Source organism: Chelmon rostratus, chromosome 5 (genome assembly GCF_017976325.1).
Source record: "Chelmon rostratus isolate fCheRos1 chromosome 5, fCheRos1.pri, whole genome shotgun sequence".
NCBI lineage: Eukaryota > Metazoa > Chordata > Actinopteri > Chaetodontiformes > Chaetodontidae > Chelmon > Chelmon rostratus.
Window position 1 is genome coordinate 25,618,321 of NC_055662.1, and position 20,258 is coordinate 25,638,578.

Consider the following 20,258-nt stretch of genomic DNA (forward strand, 5'->3'; position numbering starts at 1 on the left):
ACATATTTGTAAAGAAAATTACAAACTAACAATTGTTCTACCACTCAAGCAACGAAGGCATTAGTCAGGTAGAAAAAGTGCTCATTTATTGCTTCAACAGCAAAACCCTGCAGAGTTTTCATGCCTTAGCACAGCAGCAATGAGACACACGCGCTCTCTTTGGTCTGTAGCACCACACCCCAAAACTGGCTACTCTGCCACCTAGTGGTGAGTGTGGTACATGAAGCTTAATTGTTAAACAGAAATAAACACAATATTGAAGCAATAGACTCCGGCATAGCAAAAAAATAATATCCTTATAGGTGCCACACAGACAGCTGCTCAGATCCGCTGCTTGTGCCTCACTGGTCGGCTCAGACTGAGGGCTTCAGTTCATGCCTTCAAATATCCCAGGAGATGTGACTGGAAAATCACTTTGGAAAACCCATTTGTACCATGTGGCTCTTAACTAATCTTTTCTCATGTGTTGTTGGCACCATGTGCAAATTGTTCTAAGATGTCAAATAATATTGTTTGTAATATTTTTTAAGATGCTATCTCCGCTTCTTTCCTCTAAGATAATCACAAATATCTCACATGTTTTATTTCCTGCCCTGAAGTCATGATTAATCAAGTTTGTATTACTTTAGTAATGAAAGGTGCTTTTCGTCAAACAGAGGAGCAGGACAGGATTGTTATTGTCATTAACATTACGGCATTCCAAACAGGCAAAGCAGACCCATGGGGGCTCCAAAAGTCCCAGATCATAGCGTGCCAACTGCATTTTGGTAATTTAATTACTTGCACATATGCACATATGGAAATTGTACTAACAAATTACTACTGCTTCTTTTAACCAAGGCAAACCCTGCAGAGTCCTGAGCTCACATTAAAAACATGTTCATAGATTAAGTGGTTTTAAGTAAACCTACCAAAAAAGGGCCCAAGAGCAATTTTTTTTCCAAACAGATTAATCCAGCCATGAAGTCAGCAAACTTCATACTTAAAACCACTGGATCATGAGTAATACATGGCCACACACACACACACACACACATAAGTTCTATTAGAACACAGTTCTGGATTCTGAAAGTAATCTAGATGATTTTTTTTCCAAAGTTGAATAAGAAAACAATAATGCTTTAAAGTTTTATGTCACAGTGTAGAACTCCACTACATGCCACTGTCAATGGAGTGAGGAGAATGGCAGGGTTGGCTGCTTTGCATAATGTCTGTCTTTGATGTAAATTTTCAGCCTTATTCACATAACTGATATTTACACATTCTTAGAAAATGGTCACAGTGAATCACATGATAACCCATTCAAAGGCATAATTTCCCATTTGTGTATGTGACACCACTCAAGCAAGACATAACTTACAAAATAATACTATCCTTACAAGTGGCACACAACCATATGCAATTTGTAAATCAATTGTGGCACCACAACTGGGAAATATAGACAGTTACTATTATCCATTACAATGTAGAAGCCAAATCCCATGAGAACAGTATTTATTTGGCCGACAGGTAAATTGTGCTTCATCTTAATTCATCTTAAAGAGTTTATATTATTAGTAGTAGTAGTAGTAGTAGTAAATTATGTTAATTATAATTAACAGAAATTATATTGAATATTATAGACTTCCTCTAAACTGCCTATTATTCTTGTTTTATTATAAACTCGTGATTTATTTATGTATAGCCGAGAAAACGTCTCCATAGGCACGTCAATTATAATAGTTATGGACAGTAAACGTACACTATGCGCGTGCCTCTGCGCACGTTTGACCCGCGTGAGCGCGGAGGCTGATGACACTGCGGAAGTGTCATGGCGGCGCTCATCACGCAGAGTCCGGCACAGCGCTAACAGAAAACAACTTGTAATGTCTCTTCTCTGACACGACGGGGATCAACATCTAACGACGACAAACGAGGAAACATCACGTGAGTGTTTGGAGCAGAGCAGCGCGCCAGATGTGTTTCCTGTGAGCGTTAAACTTCAGTATCCTGCTCCTGTTTCCTTGTGTTCGTGTTTTGATTTGGCCACGTGTTGTTGAATTCTGGCTGATGTGGCCGAAAACGATCGATAAATCATCGATAAGTATTTCGAACCACTCTGGCGTTAAAGTTTCAAGTGGTCATTTGGCTGCTACGATGGAAATTGCTGCCAGTTGTGTACTGAAGCGCTGCTGTGAGGCCCAGAGGAATAATTGATGCAACATATATAATGTTGATTTATTCTGTACCTGCTGTTGTACGTGCAAATGCTGCAGCTGTGAATGTTTGTAACTGCGTTTTATCTAAATTCTCGGATGTTCTCCAACTTTTTACATTATGTAATAACATCATGTGCTGTTGGGATTGAAACCTGAGATTATTGCAAGTGATCTTCAGATCATCTGCTAAATAAATACTGCACAAAAAGTCAATTATTAAATATTATTCTCTAATATAGAATATTTTCTCCAGATTAATTTGTCAGGACATGTAGGTTACTCAAGTGTAGCACTCTTCACTGCTTAAGTAAGATAAGATCTTTATTAGTCCCAAAACGGATGAATTAAATTGTTACAGAGAGCGTGGAATAAAAGAGACAATAAAAATTGATACAGAATAAAAATCAACTATTTATATGTACATCACATACAAAGTATAAGATTAATATTGCCAAAAAATAATTATTGCCATACTGAATTGCAACATGAGTCAGATGCACACAGTAGAAAAATAAATATAAAAAACAGTAAAAAAAAAAAAAAAAAAGTACTATTGCACAAGATATTTGCAATATTGCATATTTTTAAGTGTTAAACTTTATTCATACCCTGCTGAGAACAATCTGACTGATGCATTATTAGCTGCTCAGGAAAGACGTCTGCACAACAACTGTGCGCTTGTTCAAGCCAGTATATCTACAATCTAAACATGCACACGTGGGTGGCTGACACACACACACACACTGTCCCCAGTTTAGGATGGCAGATTCAGGCTCAGGTGACCCCAGTGGTCAACGTGTGCCAGCCCCCGCAGGGAGCAGTGCAGGGCTGCTGGCGGGCCGCCGGCCGTCAGCCGCCATCTCTCCCGGCCGCCTCCCCACAATGCGATCTAGAGACCTCACCCTGGGAGGAGTGAAGAAGGTAACGCACTGAGTTGCATTGTCACAAAACTAATATATTATTATTATTATTATAAATATGACATTTTTTTCATTATTTTGTAATTTGTTCACATGCTTAATCATAGTTTTTGTGTTTTATTTGGCAGAAAACTTTTACACCGAACATCATCGGCCGGAAAGCCAAGGAGGAGTAAGTTCATGTTTGATGTAGACAGAAAACGTCTGTATATGAAAACGGATCTTTCTGACTGACAACTTTGTCGTAACAGAATGAAAGTTGACGGCGGGCAGAGGAGGGAGAGGAGGGATGGAGATCGAGGTCGAGGTCCTAGAGAGCGAGGCAGGGGCCGAGGTCGCCTGGAGTTCATCCAGTCCCACTCTATTTTTGAACAGGGGCCCGCGGAGATGATGATGAAGAAGAGAAGTAAGAGTTTAGCTGGATGAGAGCTCGCTCCGCACTGCTGGCTTTGGCTGAGGTTTTTTTTTTTTTTTTCCTGTATCACGCACAGGTGGCTTTGAAAGTGAGAGGGAAGCTCCGAGCGTGGGACCTTCGCCCATCATCAATATTAAAAAGGAGAAGCGGGAGACGGAGGAAGAGACCAAAGAGATTCTGCGCAGTCTGGAGAGAGATAATGCAAGTCTCTCGGATGTCACTCATCCGCATTAAGTAGTTTCATTTTGCATTTTCCATCAATTAACCTGTCCTCTATTCTTTTAGTTTATAGACGATCCCTTCCTGAAGAGCGAGCAGAGGAGCTGCCCCGTCCAGCTTCCTCTTGCAGTGTCAGGATGGGGATTCACGGAGGAATTTAGCACAGCTACTGTTAAAATTGAAAAGGAAGAGGAGGACGGTGAATCCATGGAGCCTCCCGTTGAAGGTAACTACAGACTAGTGATGTAACAGTTAATCGCTTAACCACTGAGAATAACCTGTTACTCATGTCAGTCTAGAGGTTTATTTGCATAAACACAGTGTGATGGGTTGAGGCCGTCACTCAGATGATTTAGACACATGTGCTGCCAATCAGTGTGGTAGAGGTCAAGGTAACTTTATTGATACCCGTAGGTAGATTTGTTTTGCAGTCTGGAGAGGGCATCTCAAACATTATGCACAACATTTAGAAACACAGAACACATACAGAAGACAGATTAACAGCAGACATTGACAGGTACTCCCAGCAGCTCACTGATCATGGTTAAAAGACTAAAACAAATAAATAAAATAAATAAAAGTTATTAAATATCACTGAAATGGCAATATAAGACCTGTTAAGAGCATGCTAAGAAAACATAAGAGCATGATCCAAGGGACAGTAAAACAATAATAAATAAATAAGTAAATAATTAAGTAAGCAAGAGGACCAAGAACTCAGAGAGCTAGTTCAGGACCTCGAGCCTGTGTTATACCACTGAGAGATGCTGCGACTAAACGCTTTGAAAAACACTTTGAGGAGAAGAAAGATGAGCTGAAAGCTTCTCTGATGTTAAGGGTTTAGTTTGACTAAGCCAAAGGTGGCACAGTCTAATGACGAACCAGGAAGGTTCAGGTGAGTTTTATTTTTGGATGATGAAATTACTGTTTGTGTGAATGGAGTCTGGTGGCTTTGGTGAGAGCGAGATAGTGGCTGTTTCTGGTTAAGTAGGAAGGATCTTACTCTTTTACAGAAAGGTCTGTCTCTGTAGGGATGCTTTCCGTACACTTAGAATAATAATCTGAGCCTGTTAGTGGCGAAAACAAGCACTTTTAGTGGACGTACATTGACTGCACAAATGCACAGAGGGACTACATTGCAGCCGGTTTTGTGGCTGCTGTCTGCAGTGCTCCTGGTGGAGGGTCCAGAAACAGATGATATTTGACCAGAATTTCTTCCATTTGTCCACAACATTGAAATCTTCCAGAACGTGAATAACTTAGAGACTCCATGCAAAATTAACCAGTCAGCTACCAGTTCATGGCTGTCAGGCTACTGAAAGCAGCATGAACCAAAACTGACAACACCTTTGTCATTCTGACTCCATTGCTTCATTTTCTTGGGAAAGGCTGTTCTCATCAGTGTTAATGTATTGCAACAAAATAAAACTACAAGGTCCAACTCAACAGTTTGTGAATGCAGGGAATAAAAGACGAACACGTTTATGCTCTCTCCAAACACACGTTATCTGCACTTCAGTGAAACAGGAGCCAGAGGAAACTGAAATAAAGAAGGTGGAGGGAAATTTCAAGCCGCCTCCTCTCCCTGAGCCTGAAGTTCTGCCTGACCTGCTGCATAGATGGAGTCTGAGCAAAGGGGAGGAGCTGTTCTTCATGCAGCTGCCTGACTCGCTGCCCGGCCAGCCCCCGACCACAGAGCACAAGCCGGTGAAAACGGAGGTGCAGTCAGCAGACGGACAGTCTGTGCTTCTGAAAACAGAGCCTCAGGTAGATGCTGCTGTTGTCCTCTACAGGTTAAATATACGGTAGAATGATACTGAGGCTGTGAACGGTATGTTGATTTTAAACAGGAGGAGGAAGCTGAAGACAACAGCTGCAATCTGAAAGACCTGCGGGAGGGTCTTATAGGAAAGATGCTGGTTAGGAAGTCTGGCCGGGTCCAGCTCATACTGGGACAAGTGACACTTGATGTGTCTCTAGGAACATCGTGCTCTTTCCTTCAGGTATGATAGTCGTATATTTATTGATGTGTCTTTCGTTCTGTCTGTTTGTCTCCAGACTGTATCAGGATTTTTTAATTAATAATTTTTTAATTCTCAGGAGCTGGTCTCTATTGGTTCTGAGGGAAGAACAGGTGACTTGTCTGTATTAGGAAACGTCAAACACAAAATGGTTTGCTCCCCAGACTTTGAGGCTCTACTGGAGAGCCACGCTTGATGCTTGTGTCAGAGCAGTGGAGGCCTGAGCGTCCTCAAGTCTGACAGGTGGACTGTCCCCGGGACCTGACATCCAATTAAAATATGATGGCCGTTGATTGCGCATTTGTGTTTTCAGAGTGGCTATAAAAACATCTTGAAATAGACTATAAATATGAAACACAACTGAGTTTTTTTTTGTGGGATAGGCATATTAATTTGGGGTCAAAGGTTGAATGCTGTGCCAAAATTCAGTACTGTTTGAATTACTTGACAAGACTGTACATGGATGTAAATGTGTGAATAAAAAAGTTTTTTGTTATCCCTGTATGTCAGTGCCAAATGCTTTAAATTGTTGGTTCACCTACAAATTACAAAAAAAAACCTCATGGGGGTGTAAACAGCCCATTGACCACCCTGCTGCATTGTGTTTGAATATATAGGATAATAGGATTTTGACACTTTTTTTCCCTAATGTGATCGCATCTCTTACAGATCGATGTTTGCCTTTGTCACTTTGAGGAGCAACTGTGGCAAAACATCACGTGTGTGCCCGCTCATCAAAACATTGCTCTACAGCGCTACTAGCGGTCAGGCGTTTTTATACAGCTAATTTAGATTGCCGATGCAGTAGCTCATTTTGACCACCAGGTGTCAGAGCAGAATTTCGTGTGCTGTGTGAGTCCGGCTGAAGGCTGGTTGTTTCAAATACGTAGCCAGCATCGAGCCGCCCGTTGTCTGCCCATGTTGTCCGCCGGGTGGAGTTTGGCTATAGTCCGCGAGACAAAGACATCTGACTGACCACAGAAACCCTACTGTACCGGCGCCGGACGTGACTGAAGGTTGGTGAACTATCAACTACATTAAACTGTGTAAACGTTAACCGGTGGTTAGAAAGAATAGCCTGTAAGATACCAACTTCACGTAACGAGTCCAAGCTTAGAACAAAAAGGTTGGCTCAGCATTTCATCTAACACCCGGACGGTCCTCTCGAGGGCTGAGCCGCAGCAGCTAGCTGTGAGCGAGGTGGAGCGCGTCAGGAGACCAAAATTTAGCATAACCGTTAGCTCGGGAGGCCACAAGCTAACTTTAGACTTTTAAATCGTCCGCGTGAGAACAGGAGTGTTGAGGCTCGCGACCCACCGCCAGCTTAGGTTGTGCTTCTGATTAATTACCTTTTTTGTGGGGGTTAACAAGATGCTAAATTATCCAAGCAAGCGTCGGCTGGTAACCTTTTGTAGTGATGAGGCGAGCTAACCCAGTGTGGTTTTCCTCGGGATGGAGTCGCTCGTTAGCCGTCCTGCTGCATCATCAGAGGGGATGAGGACGGAGGGCCTCTAACGTTATCTCTGCACCGTGGATGATAACAGTAACGCTATCTTATAAACTTGTCTGTCCCTTCACGGAAAAGGGACACATGACCACTAATCAACCTTTCCCATGATTAGAGGCATCCGTTTGTTTTCATCAAAGACAGAGGCTAGCGTTAACTTTGTTCACCGGCATTTAAAAAGCTACACAGAGGTTCGTGCCACGAGGACACGTTTTGTGCCTTGCGTTATTAAATTACACTGTTTGTGCACGGGTCATAGAGGACGTATTGTTGTGACGTGGATGACTCTGATCGTCTGTTTGTGCATCTTTGCAGATCTGTGTGACACTGAGCTGCGGAGCCCCAGACCAGAGGAAACCACCTGCTGTGCCCAGTTGTTCTCGTTTCGTTGTTTACATCTCTCTGACCAGCGGGAAGATTTGCTCTAATAGCAAAAGAACATCTGCAGCAAGGGCCTGCTGTCAATTCATCCCAGCCGCTTTAAAGACCTGACCTTCCTTGTCCTGGAATTGAATGCAGCTGAGATTCAGAAGCAGATTGATTGGGGGAATAATGAAATTCACTGATATCGCCCAAGAGGGCAGCCTCAAGATGGTCACTTATACTTGCATTGATTCTCTGTTCAATGTGAGGAGAAGCTCCATCCCCTAGTTATCTTGATGAAGGCCTTTTTCTGACAAAAGATAAGGGCCACTTGGGGCCAGGAGGTGGAGGGCTGTTCCTCCGCTGCCATCTGCTCTGCCCTCTGATTTCAACTGTTCAATAGAGTTCATCGCCCTCCTGACGTCAAGATGGAGCTCTTCTTCAACCCTTTCGACAACTTGGTGTGCATCCTGCTGGGCATCTCCTTCACCGTGTGGTTCACCCTGCTGCTGGTCTTCATTATCGTACCTGCCATCTTTGGGGTGTCCTTCGGCATCCGACGTCTTTACATGAAAACCTTGTTAAAGATCTTTGAGGTAAGAGCTTGCTGCATGCAGGCCCGCTGCTTTCTGTTCATTTGAAGTGACGAGGAATCATAAAATGTTGACTTTAAGTGATGTGTCGGTCATAGTAAATGATAAATGATTCGATTTTTGGGTTGAAGCTGAACAACATAACAGCACATCTGAAGGTGTGTTACTTTTCTTGCCAGGTCTCAGTTTAATGTAAGTCTCCTTCTCCTGCCAAACGTCCTGTTACTGAGCAAACAACAGTTTGTAAAAGTTGTTGACTCTATTCTTTAAGGACAGCCTGTTTCTGCTGTGGCTGCACATTTCTTTTCATGCTATTTAAACCAGGTAATTTTTGCCTCTGCAAAACAGTTACTTGTGTAAAATGTATTTTTAAAGCTGCGGTTTTGGTGAAGTAAGTTAGAAATCTGCTGGCTTCACATGCACATCTCAGGGCATTGGTCAGGTGCAGGCTTTAGGCTGGTCTGTAGCATCCAGCCATTCGCCAGTGTACTCACAGATTAATTCACAGCCGCAGGGCTTTTTTCCCCTGTTATGTAAGTGGAGAAAACGGTGGTACAGACCTTGTCAGTAACTGTTGTCTGTGACATGGCTCCAGTTTTCACTTTCTGTGAATGAGTTTGAATCAGCAGCGATGGAATTAATGCATCAGCTTCATTGTGCGATGAGGTCAGTTAAAGATCCCTGTATTTTATTTTTTAAGAGTCTCCTCTCCTTTTTCACTCCAGTCAGTTATCCAGTGTCTTTTTTCTGCTAACTCTGGTGTATCACCAGTTAAGCTGTCATCACTTTCCAGCTTGTACCACTGAGAGAAGATCTTGTACCAGTGGGAGACATGAGAGACGTTCTTAGCTCGTGATTCCAATACCGCCCATTAGATTTAGAGAAAAGGTCAAAGGACAGATGGAGTACAGACTGTATAAAGCTGAAACAGTGTTTTCTGGTTTGTACGATTTGCATACGTCTCATTGCTCAAGTAGGTCTCCATGTCAGGCTTGATGAATCCAAGTAATAATTCAAGATCTGATTGCATCAGTTCAACAAAAAGCTGACAGTGGCATTTTGTTTTTGCAACTAGTTGCTAAAAGCAAGTTATTGTTGCTGTTCGCAGCCCATCAGTGTGACAAGCATCACTATTTCATGTTCACTTAAGTGACAGGTATTTGTGCTGTAATCCCACACCTGTCATCCTTCATAGGGGATAAATAAGTGAAAACCTCCTCTTTGACACGCGGCTCTGTGCTCCTCCTCTCTCCGCCCAAAGAGCCATTACTGTATTTTAATAAGCCGACTCAGTGATATAACTTGTCATGACATGCTGGAAAAGAAAGCAAAATAAATGCTAGATAGGCTCGTGGTCTGTGTGCATATGCTATTTGAGTAGAAGATGAGTTGCATTAATAATGAAATGGACCTGTCAGTGCTGTGTGCTAAATATCTTCAGTGTTTAAATAGTCTGCTTTATAGAAAGTGGGTAAATTATGTTTATTTTCAAGTTGCTTTCAGGTATCCCTTAAATACGGACAAGACGTTTTTCAGTTACATAACATGTTTGCTTTCAGTTAAAGTAAAGTGAGTAAAAAAGTCAGGTGCAGACAGCATGACTGAGTCGCCAGACATTCTTGGAATTTTTTTTTTTGCAAGTGCTCCAGGCAAACTCCAGCATTTCTGGCATGTATTAACAGGCAGGCCCACCACTACTGTATCTGACTGTACGAACAGTCAGCTTTATCAAACTGTCAGTTCATTCCCTATGATTGACTGATCCAGACAAGCTGGAGAGCTGTCATGTGCTGTAGTCTGACAGTGTGGGTAAAGTGAAACACATCCAGTACCATACTTTCCTGATCCTCCATGCTTGTCTTCCTGCGAGAACACTATGTCCTTTTCCTGCCTCTCACCAGGCACAACTCGTTTGTTTTTGTCTCAGCATGCAGAGTGCACTCAAAATTCTACATACTGAAGCAGGGGAAGCGAGATATAACTGTTAGAACAAGTTGTGGTCACAGATAAACGATGTGTGTTAACTTATGACAGTTCAGAATATTGTTTCCTCAACTTTCATGAAGTTTTGTACCCAGATAGTTTACAACATTAACAACCAGGCCACAGAGATCATCGGCAGAAAACTTAAGCAGTAAGCAGTTGTGGGTCTGATCACGATGAAGAACGTGCTGTGCTGATTGATGTTCTTGAATGTTTATTTACAAAGACGTTGCAGCAGTTTGCTAATAGTGGCAGCTGGTTGCTACAGAAATGTTTTCATGTTGTCTGAACTCTCTTCTAAATGTTTTATGACTGTGTTCCAGCCTCACAATAAGCAACAGCTAACCTGAGCACAACTGTGTTATTGCTTTTGTCAGTGAAGTAACATGAACATGCTGCATTCCATGTGTTTTGGGTCACTGTCGTATTTTTACACACCCTCCGTTCTTCCTTTTGTAGTGGGCCACACTTAGGATAGAGAGAGGAGCCAAAGAAAAGAATCACCCCTTGTACAAACCCTACTCAAATGGTAAGATTTGCTTTCAGTTTGTTCAGTAAGTGTATTTGTTTTAGACTCCGTCTACACGTATACGGATATGTGTAAAACAAATATTTTCCTCTGCGTTTGGGCCTCTCGTTCACATGCAAAAGGCAATTTAGTTCACTAAAACAGAGATTTTTAAAAACATCTTCTAAAGTGCAGATTTTTCAAAACTCTGTTGCCGTGTATCTGTGTGTACGTGTAAAATGGATCATTTGGGGAAATGATAATGTCATTACCTCACTTTGTGAATACTCATTGTTGCTTTGTTGATGGCATTAATGCATCAGCTTCATTGTGCAATGAGGCCAGTTAAAGATGCCAGTGTTTTATTTTGTAAGAGTCTCCTCTCCTCCTCCTCAGTCACAGTTATCCAGTGTCTCTTCTTCTGCTATCTCTGGTGTATCTTCACTAGTTAAGCTGTCATCACTTTCCAGCATGTACCTCTGAGAGAAGATCATGGACCAGTGGGAGACATGAGAGACGTTCTTAGCTCATGATTCCACAACACAAAATTTCAGTTTTAAATAATATCCGTTAAAGTGTGGTCAAGGCCTTAGAGGCGAGTATTGCTGACTTCCTGTGTCTCTGGATCGCTTCAGCTATCATTGCCAAGGAGCCCACCTCTTTGGAGGAGGAAATCAAGGAGATCCGGCGGAGCGGCAGCAACAGAGACTTGGACTCATCCCCTGAGTTTGAGATGTCCGACATCTTCTATTTTGCTCGGAGAGGAGTGGAGAGCATCATGGATGATGAAGTGACCAAGAGGTTCTCTGCTGAGGAGTTGGAGTCCTGGAATCTGTTGACCCGCAGCAACAACAACTTCCACTACATCAGCCTGAGGCTGACCGTCCTATGGGGGCTGGGCCTGCTGATCCGCTACGGCTTCCTGCTGCCTCTCAGGTATTAGAGCTTTTTTGATATTAGAAGAGTGACCTGTTCCACACAAGCTTTAGAGAAAAAACACATTGAGACAGGGCCTGGAATGGAAATTTAGCCCCTTGTGCAATGCCCCCCAGAATACATTGTACAGTGATCCCTCGCTATAACGCGGTTTACTTTTCATGGTTTCGCTACTTCACGGATTTGCATCGTGCATTGTGTTCTGCATTCTGATTGGTCACTCAAGTCACTCCGCTTCTTCTCTACCTGTGCGTCAATAACGTTGCAGTTTAATATGTACACGTACGTAAAACAGCTTGCCAAATTTACATTACGTACGTGCAAATTCTCTTGCAATTTCGAGTTTTGCCTATCACTATGTTCTTCTCCCGAACAAACACACCTGCACCAAGGGCTTCAAAAGAAGAAAACACTGCAGAGCGGAGTCAGGATGCAGCGGCTCAGTCTGAAGAGCAGTGAAATACACCTGAGTCACTATTTGTCCGACTGTACTTTTTTCATAATCATTTTTAATTTTCTCCCGTTTAATCCAATTACTCGGGTCGTGGTGGGCGGTGCTAATCTCCGCAATTTGAAGCCTTCTGTTCACTACTTCAAAGATTTTGCCTGTCACGGGTTCTTTTTGGAACGTAACCCCTGCGAAAAACAAGGGTATACTGTACCAGAATTTGACTTTGACACTGACACTAGTACAAGTATTACAATATTAGTCATTCAACAGTGCTGTCAGTAAAACATGGTTTGTGAGTACTGCAGCACAGGAAATGTGTCGTACAGCGACAGACTCTGGTCAGCGAGCTAACCCAGTTGCACAAAGATGCTGCTGCATCAGGAGACAATGAGGGAAAACAGTTATTTTCACTAATGGCTCTGTGAATTAAGGGTTTAGCAGGGGGGCGCTATAAGTAGCCTTTATGTAATGAGTTCTTTTATAGAAGTCTCAAAAATTGTTGAGCTTTCTCTGTGTGTGGTGAGAGTTTAAACCATCCATTTACACTACCTTGTAATAGGTCAACAGACTTTATATTCCATATTTTCCAGGACTGAAATGTGTCTTAATTTCCATTTAAATCGTCACATGATCCTTTTTTTTTTTTGCTGGCTTGACCGAAGCTTCCTTGACCTCAGTGTGATCATAAGATAAATGTTGTGGTGAATTGACATGGGAAAGAGCTGATGTTATGCTAACAACATTTTGTAAAGCGACTGCAGGCAGCCTTATTAAACAATTGTGAAGATTCATAGATTTGGGCACGCTGCATGGGGTTTGAGACTCACATAAAATGCTGGCACATGCACTGAGTTAAAGAGGGAGATCCTCATTCAGGGTCAGCTTAGAGAGGCACAGGGACAGTGACTCAGTGCTAAGCCTGTCTGGCTCATTTCCAGCTGCCAGTGGGGAGACGAATCAGGCCACGGCTACACAGACAGACATCATTCTAGTCTCCCATCCAGCTAATAGATTCTCTCATTCAGTAACTGTCCAGTTGAATATTGGCCTGACTCTCTCACCAGCACGAAACCTTCACCTCTCTGATGTTTGTGTAATCCCTGCCCAATTTAATGAGCAAACCTGGATGATTGATTCATTCAGTTTTAAGTTGACCTGTTGGCCATCTTAGCGCCGCCTCGTATGCCCTCGTGCTGGTCCTGGAGTCTATTATCAGTCACCATGGGCAGTAGAGGAGAGCGTGATACTTTTAATAAATAACAAGAACACTGCTCCCCTGGATTACATTACTCATGACCTTTACATGTTATCTGAGTGGTTCCTCTTCTCAGTGAAAGCCTGTGGAAACTTTGTGGCCTAGGATCATGTTCTAGGATTCAAATTCCAGTTAAAAGACAAATTAGTTATAAATGCGTTAACCCAAAACATTAAATCCCTCCTGTCTGTGCTTTCTGTTGAAGGATTACATGCAACCTGTTTGTCTGTCTCTCCATCAGGGTAACACTTGCCTTCACTGGTGTGGGCCTCCTTGTGTTCCTCACCTCTGTTGTTGGACTTCTGCCAAACGGAAGGTAAGCCTGACGACAAGCTGGTTTGTTTTCATCAATCAAAGATATCAGCTCAGATCCCTGCATGTGATCATCTGAAATTTGCCGTCCTGACACACAAATCATGCTGTTGTATGCTCCTTCTTGCAGGGCTAAAAACTTTCTGAGTGAGAAAGTCCATTTGATGTGCTACAGAATATGTGTCAGAGCTCTGACTGCCATTATAACCTACCATGACAGGTAATGTGCGCAACACCTCTAAAAGTCATGTGACTGGTAGCTTTGATTGGGCTAGAACAGGGGTCGGCAATTCGCGGCTCCGGAGCCGCATGTGGCTCTTTCATCCCTCTGATGCGGCTCCCGAAAATAATGAATGAGCATTTAACTAAAAAGTATTTTATTTAGATGACAGTTTACGATCCTGCGTATACGATGCAGGTGACGGCGCACAGCGCTGATGTGCAGACGCTCTGCGCTGAGGTTCAGGAGCAGAAATCACATTAACCACGTTTGATTAATATTTAATTGCCTATTATTGAGCATATATTCATATTTTTTCATTGTTCAGTGAAATAGTCCTTTTATTATTCAGGTTGACAGCTGACTGCACGCGTCAGTAAAAGACTGACGGCACGCAGAGAGTGGACGGTATTTTTCACCTTGCTGCTGGTGGAGAATTTAAGTTTGGTGTTTTTTTCATAAATGCAAGAAGGACTCCAATAGACATTGAGAATTTTACTTGAAAGTACCTTCAACCCACTTCAAAATGTTATTGTTGCACGCAGAAATGTCATTTTGTTTTCTCTGCAGTCGTTCAGCTATTTCATAAATGCAGCACATTATCGCTTTTTTGTACATAGTATAAAGGCAAAAAAAAACATTATATGCAGCGTTATTTTATTTGACACGTCAAAGGGGTTTTGTGGCTCCCAGTGTTTTCTTTACTGTGGGAAACGCGTCCAAATGGCTCTTTGAGTGGTAAAGGTTGCCGACCCCTGGGCTAGAACGATATATGTTATCGGTTAAACAGTGGAATTCTCACACAGTGATAGCAGACTTTCTGGTAAAGTGTTTAAAATCCATATCACATTAGGACAGGATGTGTAAAGGGGAAGATGTGGGCGAGGTGGTTCAGGCCCTGAAAGACTGTATGCAAACACAGGAGATATTCATGCATGATCTAATTAGATCAGATGAACATGACTCATAGTAATAATGAATAAGAAATAATAGCAAAACAATAATCCATAAAGTAGCCAGAACGGTTTCCTTAAACTGTTGCGATTTTGAAGCAAATATTTAAAATATATTAATGTTGGTTTACAACATGTAACCTTTTCGCTTCCTTATATTGCCTGATGTGACAAAGTGTTGGCTCTGTATCATCCCCGCTAGATGTCTTTTTTTCTCATCAACCTTTGTTTTCCATGTAGTTTCTCAACATCTTGGTCAATTTCTCAATTTCTTTTCTGCTTTTGTGTACTGTGCCTTGACAAGAAGAGTATTGACAGATGTGACATATTTCATTTGTTTCTTATTGCATAATCGCTCATTGCATGTAGCCACACCTCTGGTGAAACGGTTGGTTACGAAAGCGTAGCAGTGCCACTGTTGATCATTGGCATGACTAAAGAAAATCAAATTCTATTTGGGCAGAGCTCTGCACTCATGCTCGCTTGTTCACTGTCGCAGAAGTAACGACATTTGGCATACAAAAAAAAGACGTGAAACTGCGAGCCATGAATTGTGGTACAAATGAATGCAGAGGAATATAATTTGCAAGCCACTCAAATGCTGCTTGTCTTGCTCATATAGTCCTGTTATTCTTCTTTGTCAAGCATGAGCCACCACAGACCTCTTGCCGTGACAGGACAGGGGTCTGCAGAGATTACATAATGACAGAGGAGTTATCTTTAGACAACAGAAACCAGGGTTAACATCAGTTGAAATGTGAGAACCCGGAGTGCAAGTATGAAAGGGAGAGTGCCTGAGGGTAAACTGTCTACATTCATATTCACATGCAGCAGGCATATGAGTCCAGGTGAAGAACAAAACCCTTGTCAGTAATGCTTTCTCATACACAAAGCCAAGGCACTTTCAATCAGGCCACAGCAATATGTTAAACATAAAGCACAAAGTCTGGAGCAGCTGAATTCACTTCACAACTTTCACTTTCCTGAATGGATAAAAAATTGTGCAGTGGTTTGTGCTGATGATGGTAGTGAGGATTTTATTCCAAGTGAGGTTTATTTTTATTGAAATGTGAGTAATAGTCTAAGAGGAACATCAAACTATTGACAGAGAGGGTGTCACAGGCAACAGGATGTGGAGGAGGAAGTTGATGCTTTGTGTATTTAGCTTTCAACTGTTGTGTAGAACAGCTGGTGGTGTTTTTGGTTAACTGCGCTGCCAGTCTGACTGAATTTGAAAGTAAACTGTTGAAACATCATCCGAGTTTGAGATCAAGGGACATTGTTGAATTGCTCATCTTATCTGAATGGAAGTTTTATTACGTATTTGCTCATATCTTGAGGCGCCAACCAAATTAGAAGCAGTTTCTTATTAGAATATTCATTTTCAAGACGATTCAGATTTTTCTTGTCATTACTGTGGGAGATTATGCAAGATTAACATAATCTTAATTAAGATTATAGTGACGAACACACTTTAAAAATGTGATCTTTTAATCTTTTAAACTCATTTGGGGGGGTAAAAAACACACTGATACATAAAGTACTGGCAGGTGAGACAAAGATTTAAATGATTTCTTGTGGTTTCTTTTCTGAACGTCTGCCATCCAGGTCTAGCCTGTTTTAACATGTATTCCTCTAGATGGGGCTAAAAATACACAAGTGACATAGGAAGTGTTGCTCTGTCTCTATTTAAGATTGTAACTCTATCTTTGGAATGTGGACTCTGGTATGTTCAGGTCCTGCATGCCCTGGGGGTCACACTTTCACATATCCACCACGGGCTGCTTTGTTTCTCTGGGAGAGGCAGTGAACCAAAACGAAGAATGATTTTGACTCAATTTGATTATATTATTTTCTTCATTGTCACTTTGTGCACTGACACTTGATCCACTCTCAACATTGTTTCAGTTCTTGGTAATAAATCCTCCAGGAAGTGTCTTCATGATGCATGCATTAACAGCCTTTTGTCTCCAATCTCCAGTGAAAATAAACCCAAGAATGGAGGAATCTGTGTCGCCAACCACACCTCGCCCATTGATGTCATCATCTTGGCCAGTGACGGCTGCTATGCTATGGTAACTACACTGCTTCCTTCCAGGAAGCGACATTGACATTGGTCACTTTTTCCGGGACAGCTGCTTGTCTGTTGAAATGACATTTCTCACAGAGATAGATGTGTTGATGTTTACATGTTTGTTTGTGTTGTTGTGTGTCAGGTTGGCCAAATTCATGGTGGCTTGATGGGGGTCATCCAAAGATCCATGGTCAAGGCCTGCCCACATGTCTGGTTCGAACGCTCAGAAGTCAAAGACAGACATCTAGTGGCCAAAAGGTAGTATTACAACCTTTGCTTTTTTTTCTCTTAAGTTTTAAGTTTAAGTTTATTTACTTTATTGATCCCAAGACTGGGAAATTATTCTCTGCTTTTAACCCACCACTGGGGAAACACACACACATGCAACATGCACCATGCAGTGGGGGGGTTAAGTGCCTTGCTCAAGGGCACATCAGCCAGCTAATGGAGGGGGAGGGAATACTCCACCACACCCACATTTTTCTGCCGGTCCGCTGGGGGAATCGAACCGGCGATCTTCTAAAAATAGGATTTTTATTAATAACCATCATGCTTCTTGTATTGCAGATTGAGCGATCATGTAGAAGATAAATCTAAACTGCCCATTCTCATTTTCCCAGAAGGTGAGCTTGTTCAGTGATCTTGTACAGATACAGATTCATAATCACACTATAGCCATGTAGTTGTTTTTTATTTTTTAAGCCTCATAAATCTCAGTTCATTTATACTTTTAATCTCCAGGCACCTGCATCAACAACACATCAGTTATGATGTTTAAGAAGGGCAGTTTTGAGATTGGTGCCACAGTCTACCCTGTGGCCATTAAGGTGAGAGTGGTGTCTTTCTTTCTTCTGTCAGATGTTATTTTAACCATCAACATTTCAGATTTGGCTTTTAATTTACAGTTTATTTGACATAATATATGTGCTGATTCTTGATTCTGGTACATTTGATCCTCACAGTATGATCCCCGATTTGGAGACGCCTTCTGGAATAGCAGCAAGTTTGGAATGGTCAACTACCTGTTGCGTATGATGAGCAGCTGGGCCATCGTCTGCAGCGTGTGGTACCTTCCTCCCATGTCTAGAGAGGTGAGACTCCATGGTTAACACAAGGGTTTTTTTTATCTGTGATAAATTAAACATTCAACATATTAGCAGAGTTAATTGTTTTATTCAGCCTTGTTCACATCATACAGATACAAAAAAGAAATGTGACGATGTGTATTGTGCTCCAACAAAGCTTTAATAGTTGACAATAGCAATACCGGAAACGATAAGCTGTTTTGTTTGCTTTTGTTATATTCATGTTAATCTTCTCCAACAGGAGGGTGAGGATGCTGTACAGTTTGCCAATCGTGTGAAGGCAGCCATAGCCAGGCAAGGCGGACTGGTCGACCTCTTGTGGTAAGATAACACCCATTCAGCTCAATGGTTTCTGCCACTTTCACATAAAAACCCTACGAGTGACGGGGGTTAGTGAACATGCTTTTCATACCAGACTGCTGTAAATACACATTTTTTCACATCAGACATTTTGATATGGCGTAGCATGAAAAGAAGAGGTGATCAAAAACATTATAACAACTGCATTCGACTTAGGTGATCTAGTGAAATGGCCCTGGTATCTCGTATGCTCACTGACTGCTTATTGGGCCTTTTAATACAACAGAGCCATGTTTATGTTATTTATTTCCACCAGTGCTTTTCCTGCTACGACAAGTTAAAATTCCTGCCCAACTCGCCAAAGTCCCATAACATCACGGCTAAATGCTAGAAATATAAAAGATTTAATATGCAGAGATAAAAATGGTCACTGCAGTTGTTACACTGGAGTTTCAACAGTGGTGTAACTTAATATTACTGTTTTTTACTGTTATGAAAACTTAATGCAACAACCATCATTTTGAAAGAATGTTTAAGCTCTGAGTAGTTTTGGAAGAGCAGAATATATACCAGTCACAGCTAAATCTGCTATGTTATTAATAACAAATAATAGAGGAAATTTGTCCAGTATTTTGCAGTATATTTTTTCACAGGCGGCATTTTGACTTATCGATCACAGTTCAGTGTATTGCTTTTTTTACTGTGCTGGTTCCATTACGTGATATTGTGCATGTTTGCTCACTGGCATCTACATCACTCGGCACCATTACCAACATTATCACTTACACCTGTGCTTGTCTGTGCACCTTTTGACTCATTACTGCACAGGTGCAGTAATGAGTCAAAAATAAGGCAGAGACCTGATCTGTTCTCATGGGTGTGACTCCACCAACTGCAGCATCATAAATGACCACTGAGATGAAATGAACACCTCTTTGACACATCATGGACTACAGTTAAAATAACTAAATATTATTAAAACACTGAAAATTTAGTGTTAGGTAAAAGATTGTCAAATAGGATTGTACTGCAGTGCATCAAGGTGACCAGCTCCTCTCTGGTATACTGCAGCATAAACAGCAAGTCTGCGATACAGTGTATTGGGTCTGCATTTCACTGTTCTGGTAGAATCTAAGTAGTAAGGTGAGCTGCATAACTGGCCACTTCATCAGTACTTGTCACTAATTTCAAACTGTTTCACAGGGATGGAGGATTGAAGCGAGGAAAGGTAAAAGATACCTTCAAAGAAGAGCAGCAGAAGCTGTACAGTAAAATGCTGGTGGGCACCCAAGAGGACCGCAGTCGCTCCTGAAGGACCTCTGTGGAGGTGGACTGGCTCAGAAACCCACTCGAGTGCCTCTGACTAAATAGGCAGTCAGCAGGGCTCTCTTCCTCTCTACTGGAGCTCCCAGACTGGAAAATTCCCTCTCTGATGTCAACAGTACTCCATTTGGCTTCCTCGGTCACTGCCTCAGCTTGGCATGTTCAGTTTGCATCGCTGTTACGGGTCATTCCGAGTCTGCTGCCCTTTGTTGGAATGGCTCGACCGAAGCCTCGCTTTTGTTAGAACGAAAGCAAGGTGCGCACAGTAAAGGAGCGTCGTCTTCCCTGTCGGCAGTCTTTTGAGGGACAACATGTATTATTATCTATCATTTCTGTCTTTGTTTGATATTTTAAACTTTTTAATTTTCATTTTACAGTCATGTTTGTATCACATGGTTTTAAAGTTACAGACCTGAGTATACCTGGGATGTAGAGGAGAGTTATTGTAGATAAAAACTAGTTTGTTCTAAAGCTAAAACCTGTGGCTGAGTTGGGGTTTTGCATGACTGGCTCGTTCCCATGATTTAGCACACAATGCCAGATTTTGTTACATTTCAGATATTTTTATGGGCTTTTTTCAAGAGAAAAAAAGCTTTGTGTTTAACATTAAGACTTATATCAA

The 20,258-nt window shown here is 41.9% G+C and overlaps 2 protein-coding genes across 6 annotated transcripts; both read left to right on the forward strand.

Moving 5' to 3' along the window:
* Positions 1–1,807: 1,807 nt before the first annotated feature.
* Positions 1,808–6,269, forward strand: polr3d (polymerase (RNA) III (DNA directed) polypeptide D). 3 transcript variants are annotated; one of them, XM_041936390.1, is made up of 9 exons: positions 1,808–1,926; positions 2,952–3,119; positions 3,247–3,290; positions 3,370–3,524; positions 3,610–3,734; positions 3,819–3,978; positions 5,272–5,519; positions 5,603–5,755; positions 5,853–6,269. In XM_041936390.1, the coding sequence occupies exons 2-9, from the start codon at positions 2,958–2,960 to the stop codon at positions 5,967–5,969; spliced, it is 1,164 nt and encodes a 387-aa protein (XP_041792324.1). In that variant the 5' UTR covers positions 1,808–1,926; positions 2,952–2,957; the 3' UTR covers positions 5,970–6,269. The 3 variants fall into 3 exon arrangements, with proteins under 3 accessions (XP_041792324.1, XP_041792325.1, XP_041792322.1); XM_041936391.1 differs by having other exon boundaries at positions 1,814–1,926; positions 2,957–3,119; XM_041936388.1 differs by lacking the exon at positions 1,808–1,926 and adding an exon at positions 1,946–1,967 and having other exon boundaries at positions 2,957–3,119.
* A 394-nt stretch (positions 6,270–6,663) lies between these two features.
* LOC121606196 (glycerol-3-phosphate acyltransferase 4) lies at positions 6,664–20,258 on the forward strand. 3 transcript variants are annotated; one of them, XM_041936385.1, is made up of 13 exons: positions 6,664–6,789; positions 7,596–8,239; positions 10,679–10,748; positions 11,363–11,663; positions 13,611–13,685; positions 13,812–13,901; positions 16,836–16,929; positions 17,071–17,186; positions 17,496–17,551; positions 17,670–17,755; positions 17,891–18,019; positions 18,255–18,334; positions 19,517–20,258. In XM_041936385.1, exons 2-13 carry the CDS (start codon positions 8,072–8,074, stop codon positions 19,623–19,625), a joined length of 1,374 nt encoding a protein of 457 aa, XP_041792319.1. In that variant the 5' UTR covers positions 6,664–6,789; positions 7,596–8,071; the 3' UTR covers positions 19,626–20,258. The 3 variants fall into 3 exon arrangements, with proteins under 3 accessions (XP_041792319.1, XP_041792320.1, XP_041792321.1); XM_041936386.1 differs by lacking the exon at positions 6,664–6,789 and adding an exon at positions 7,021–7,471; XM_041936387.1 differs by lacking the exons at positions 6,664–6,789; positions 7,596–8,239 and adding an exon at positions 10,318–10,370.

Excerpts from the sequence above, each read along its gene's own strand:
- polr3d (XM_041936388.1), top strand. Across the intron at positions 3,120-3,246 it reads CCCTGGGAGGAGTGAAGAAG|AAAACTTTTACACCGAACAT; the intron begins GTAACGCACTGA and ends TTTATTTGGCAG. Across the intron at positions 3,735-3,818 it reads GCAGTCTGGAGAGAGATAAT|TTTATAGACGATCCCTTCCT; the intron begins GCAAGTCTCTCG and ends CTATTCTTTTAG.
- LOC121606196 (XM_041936385.1), top strand. The coding sequence starts at position 8,072 with ATGGAGCTCTTCTTCAACCCTTTCGACAACTTGGTGTGCATCCTGCTG. Across the intron at positions 13,686-13,811 it reads GGACTTCTGCCAAACGGAAG|GGCTAAAAACTTTCTGAGTG; the intron begins GTAAGCCTGACG and ends TCCTTCTTGCAG. Across the intron at positions 17,187-17,495 it reads AGACATCTAGTGGCCAAAAG|ATTGAGCGATCATGTAGAAG; the intron begins GTAGTATTACAA and ends CTTGTATTGCAG.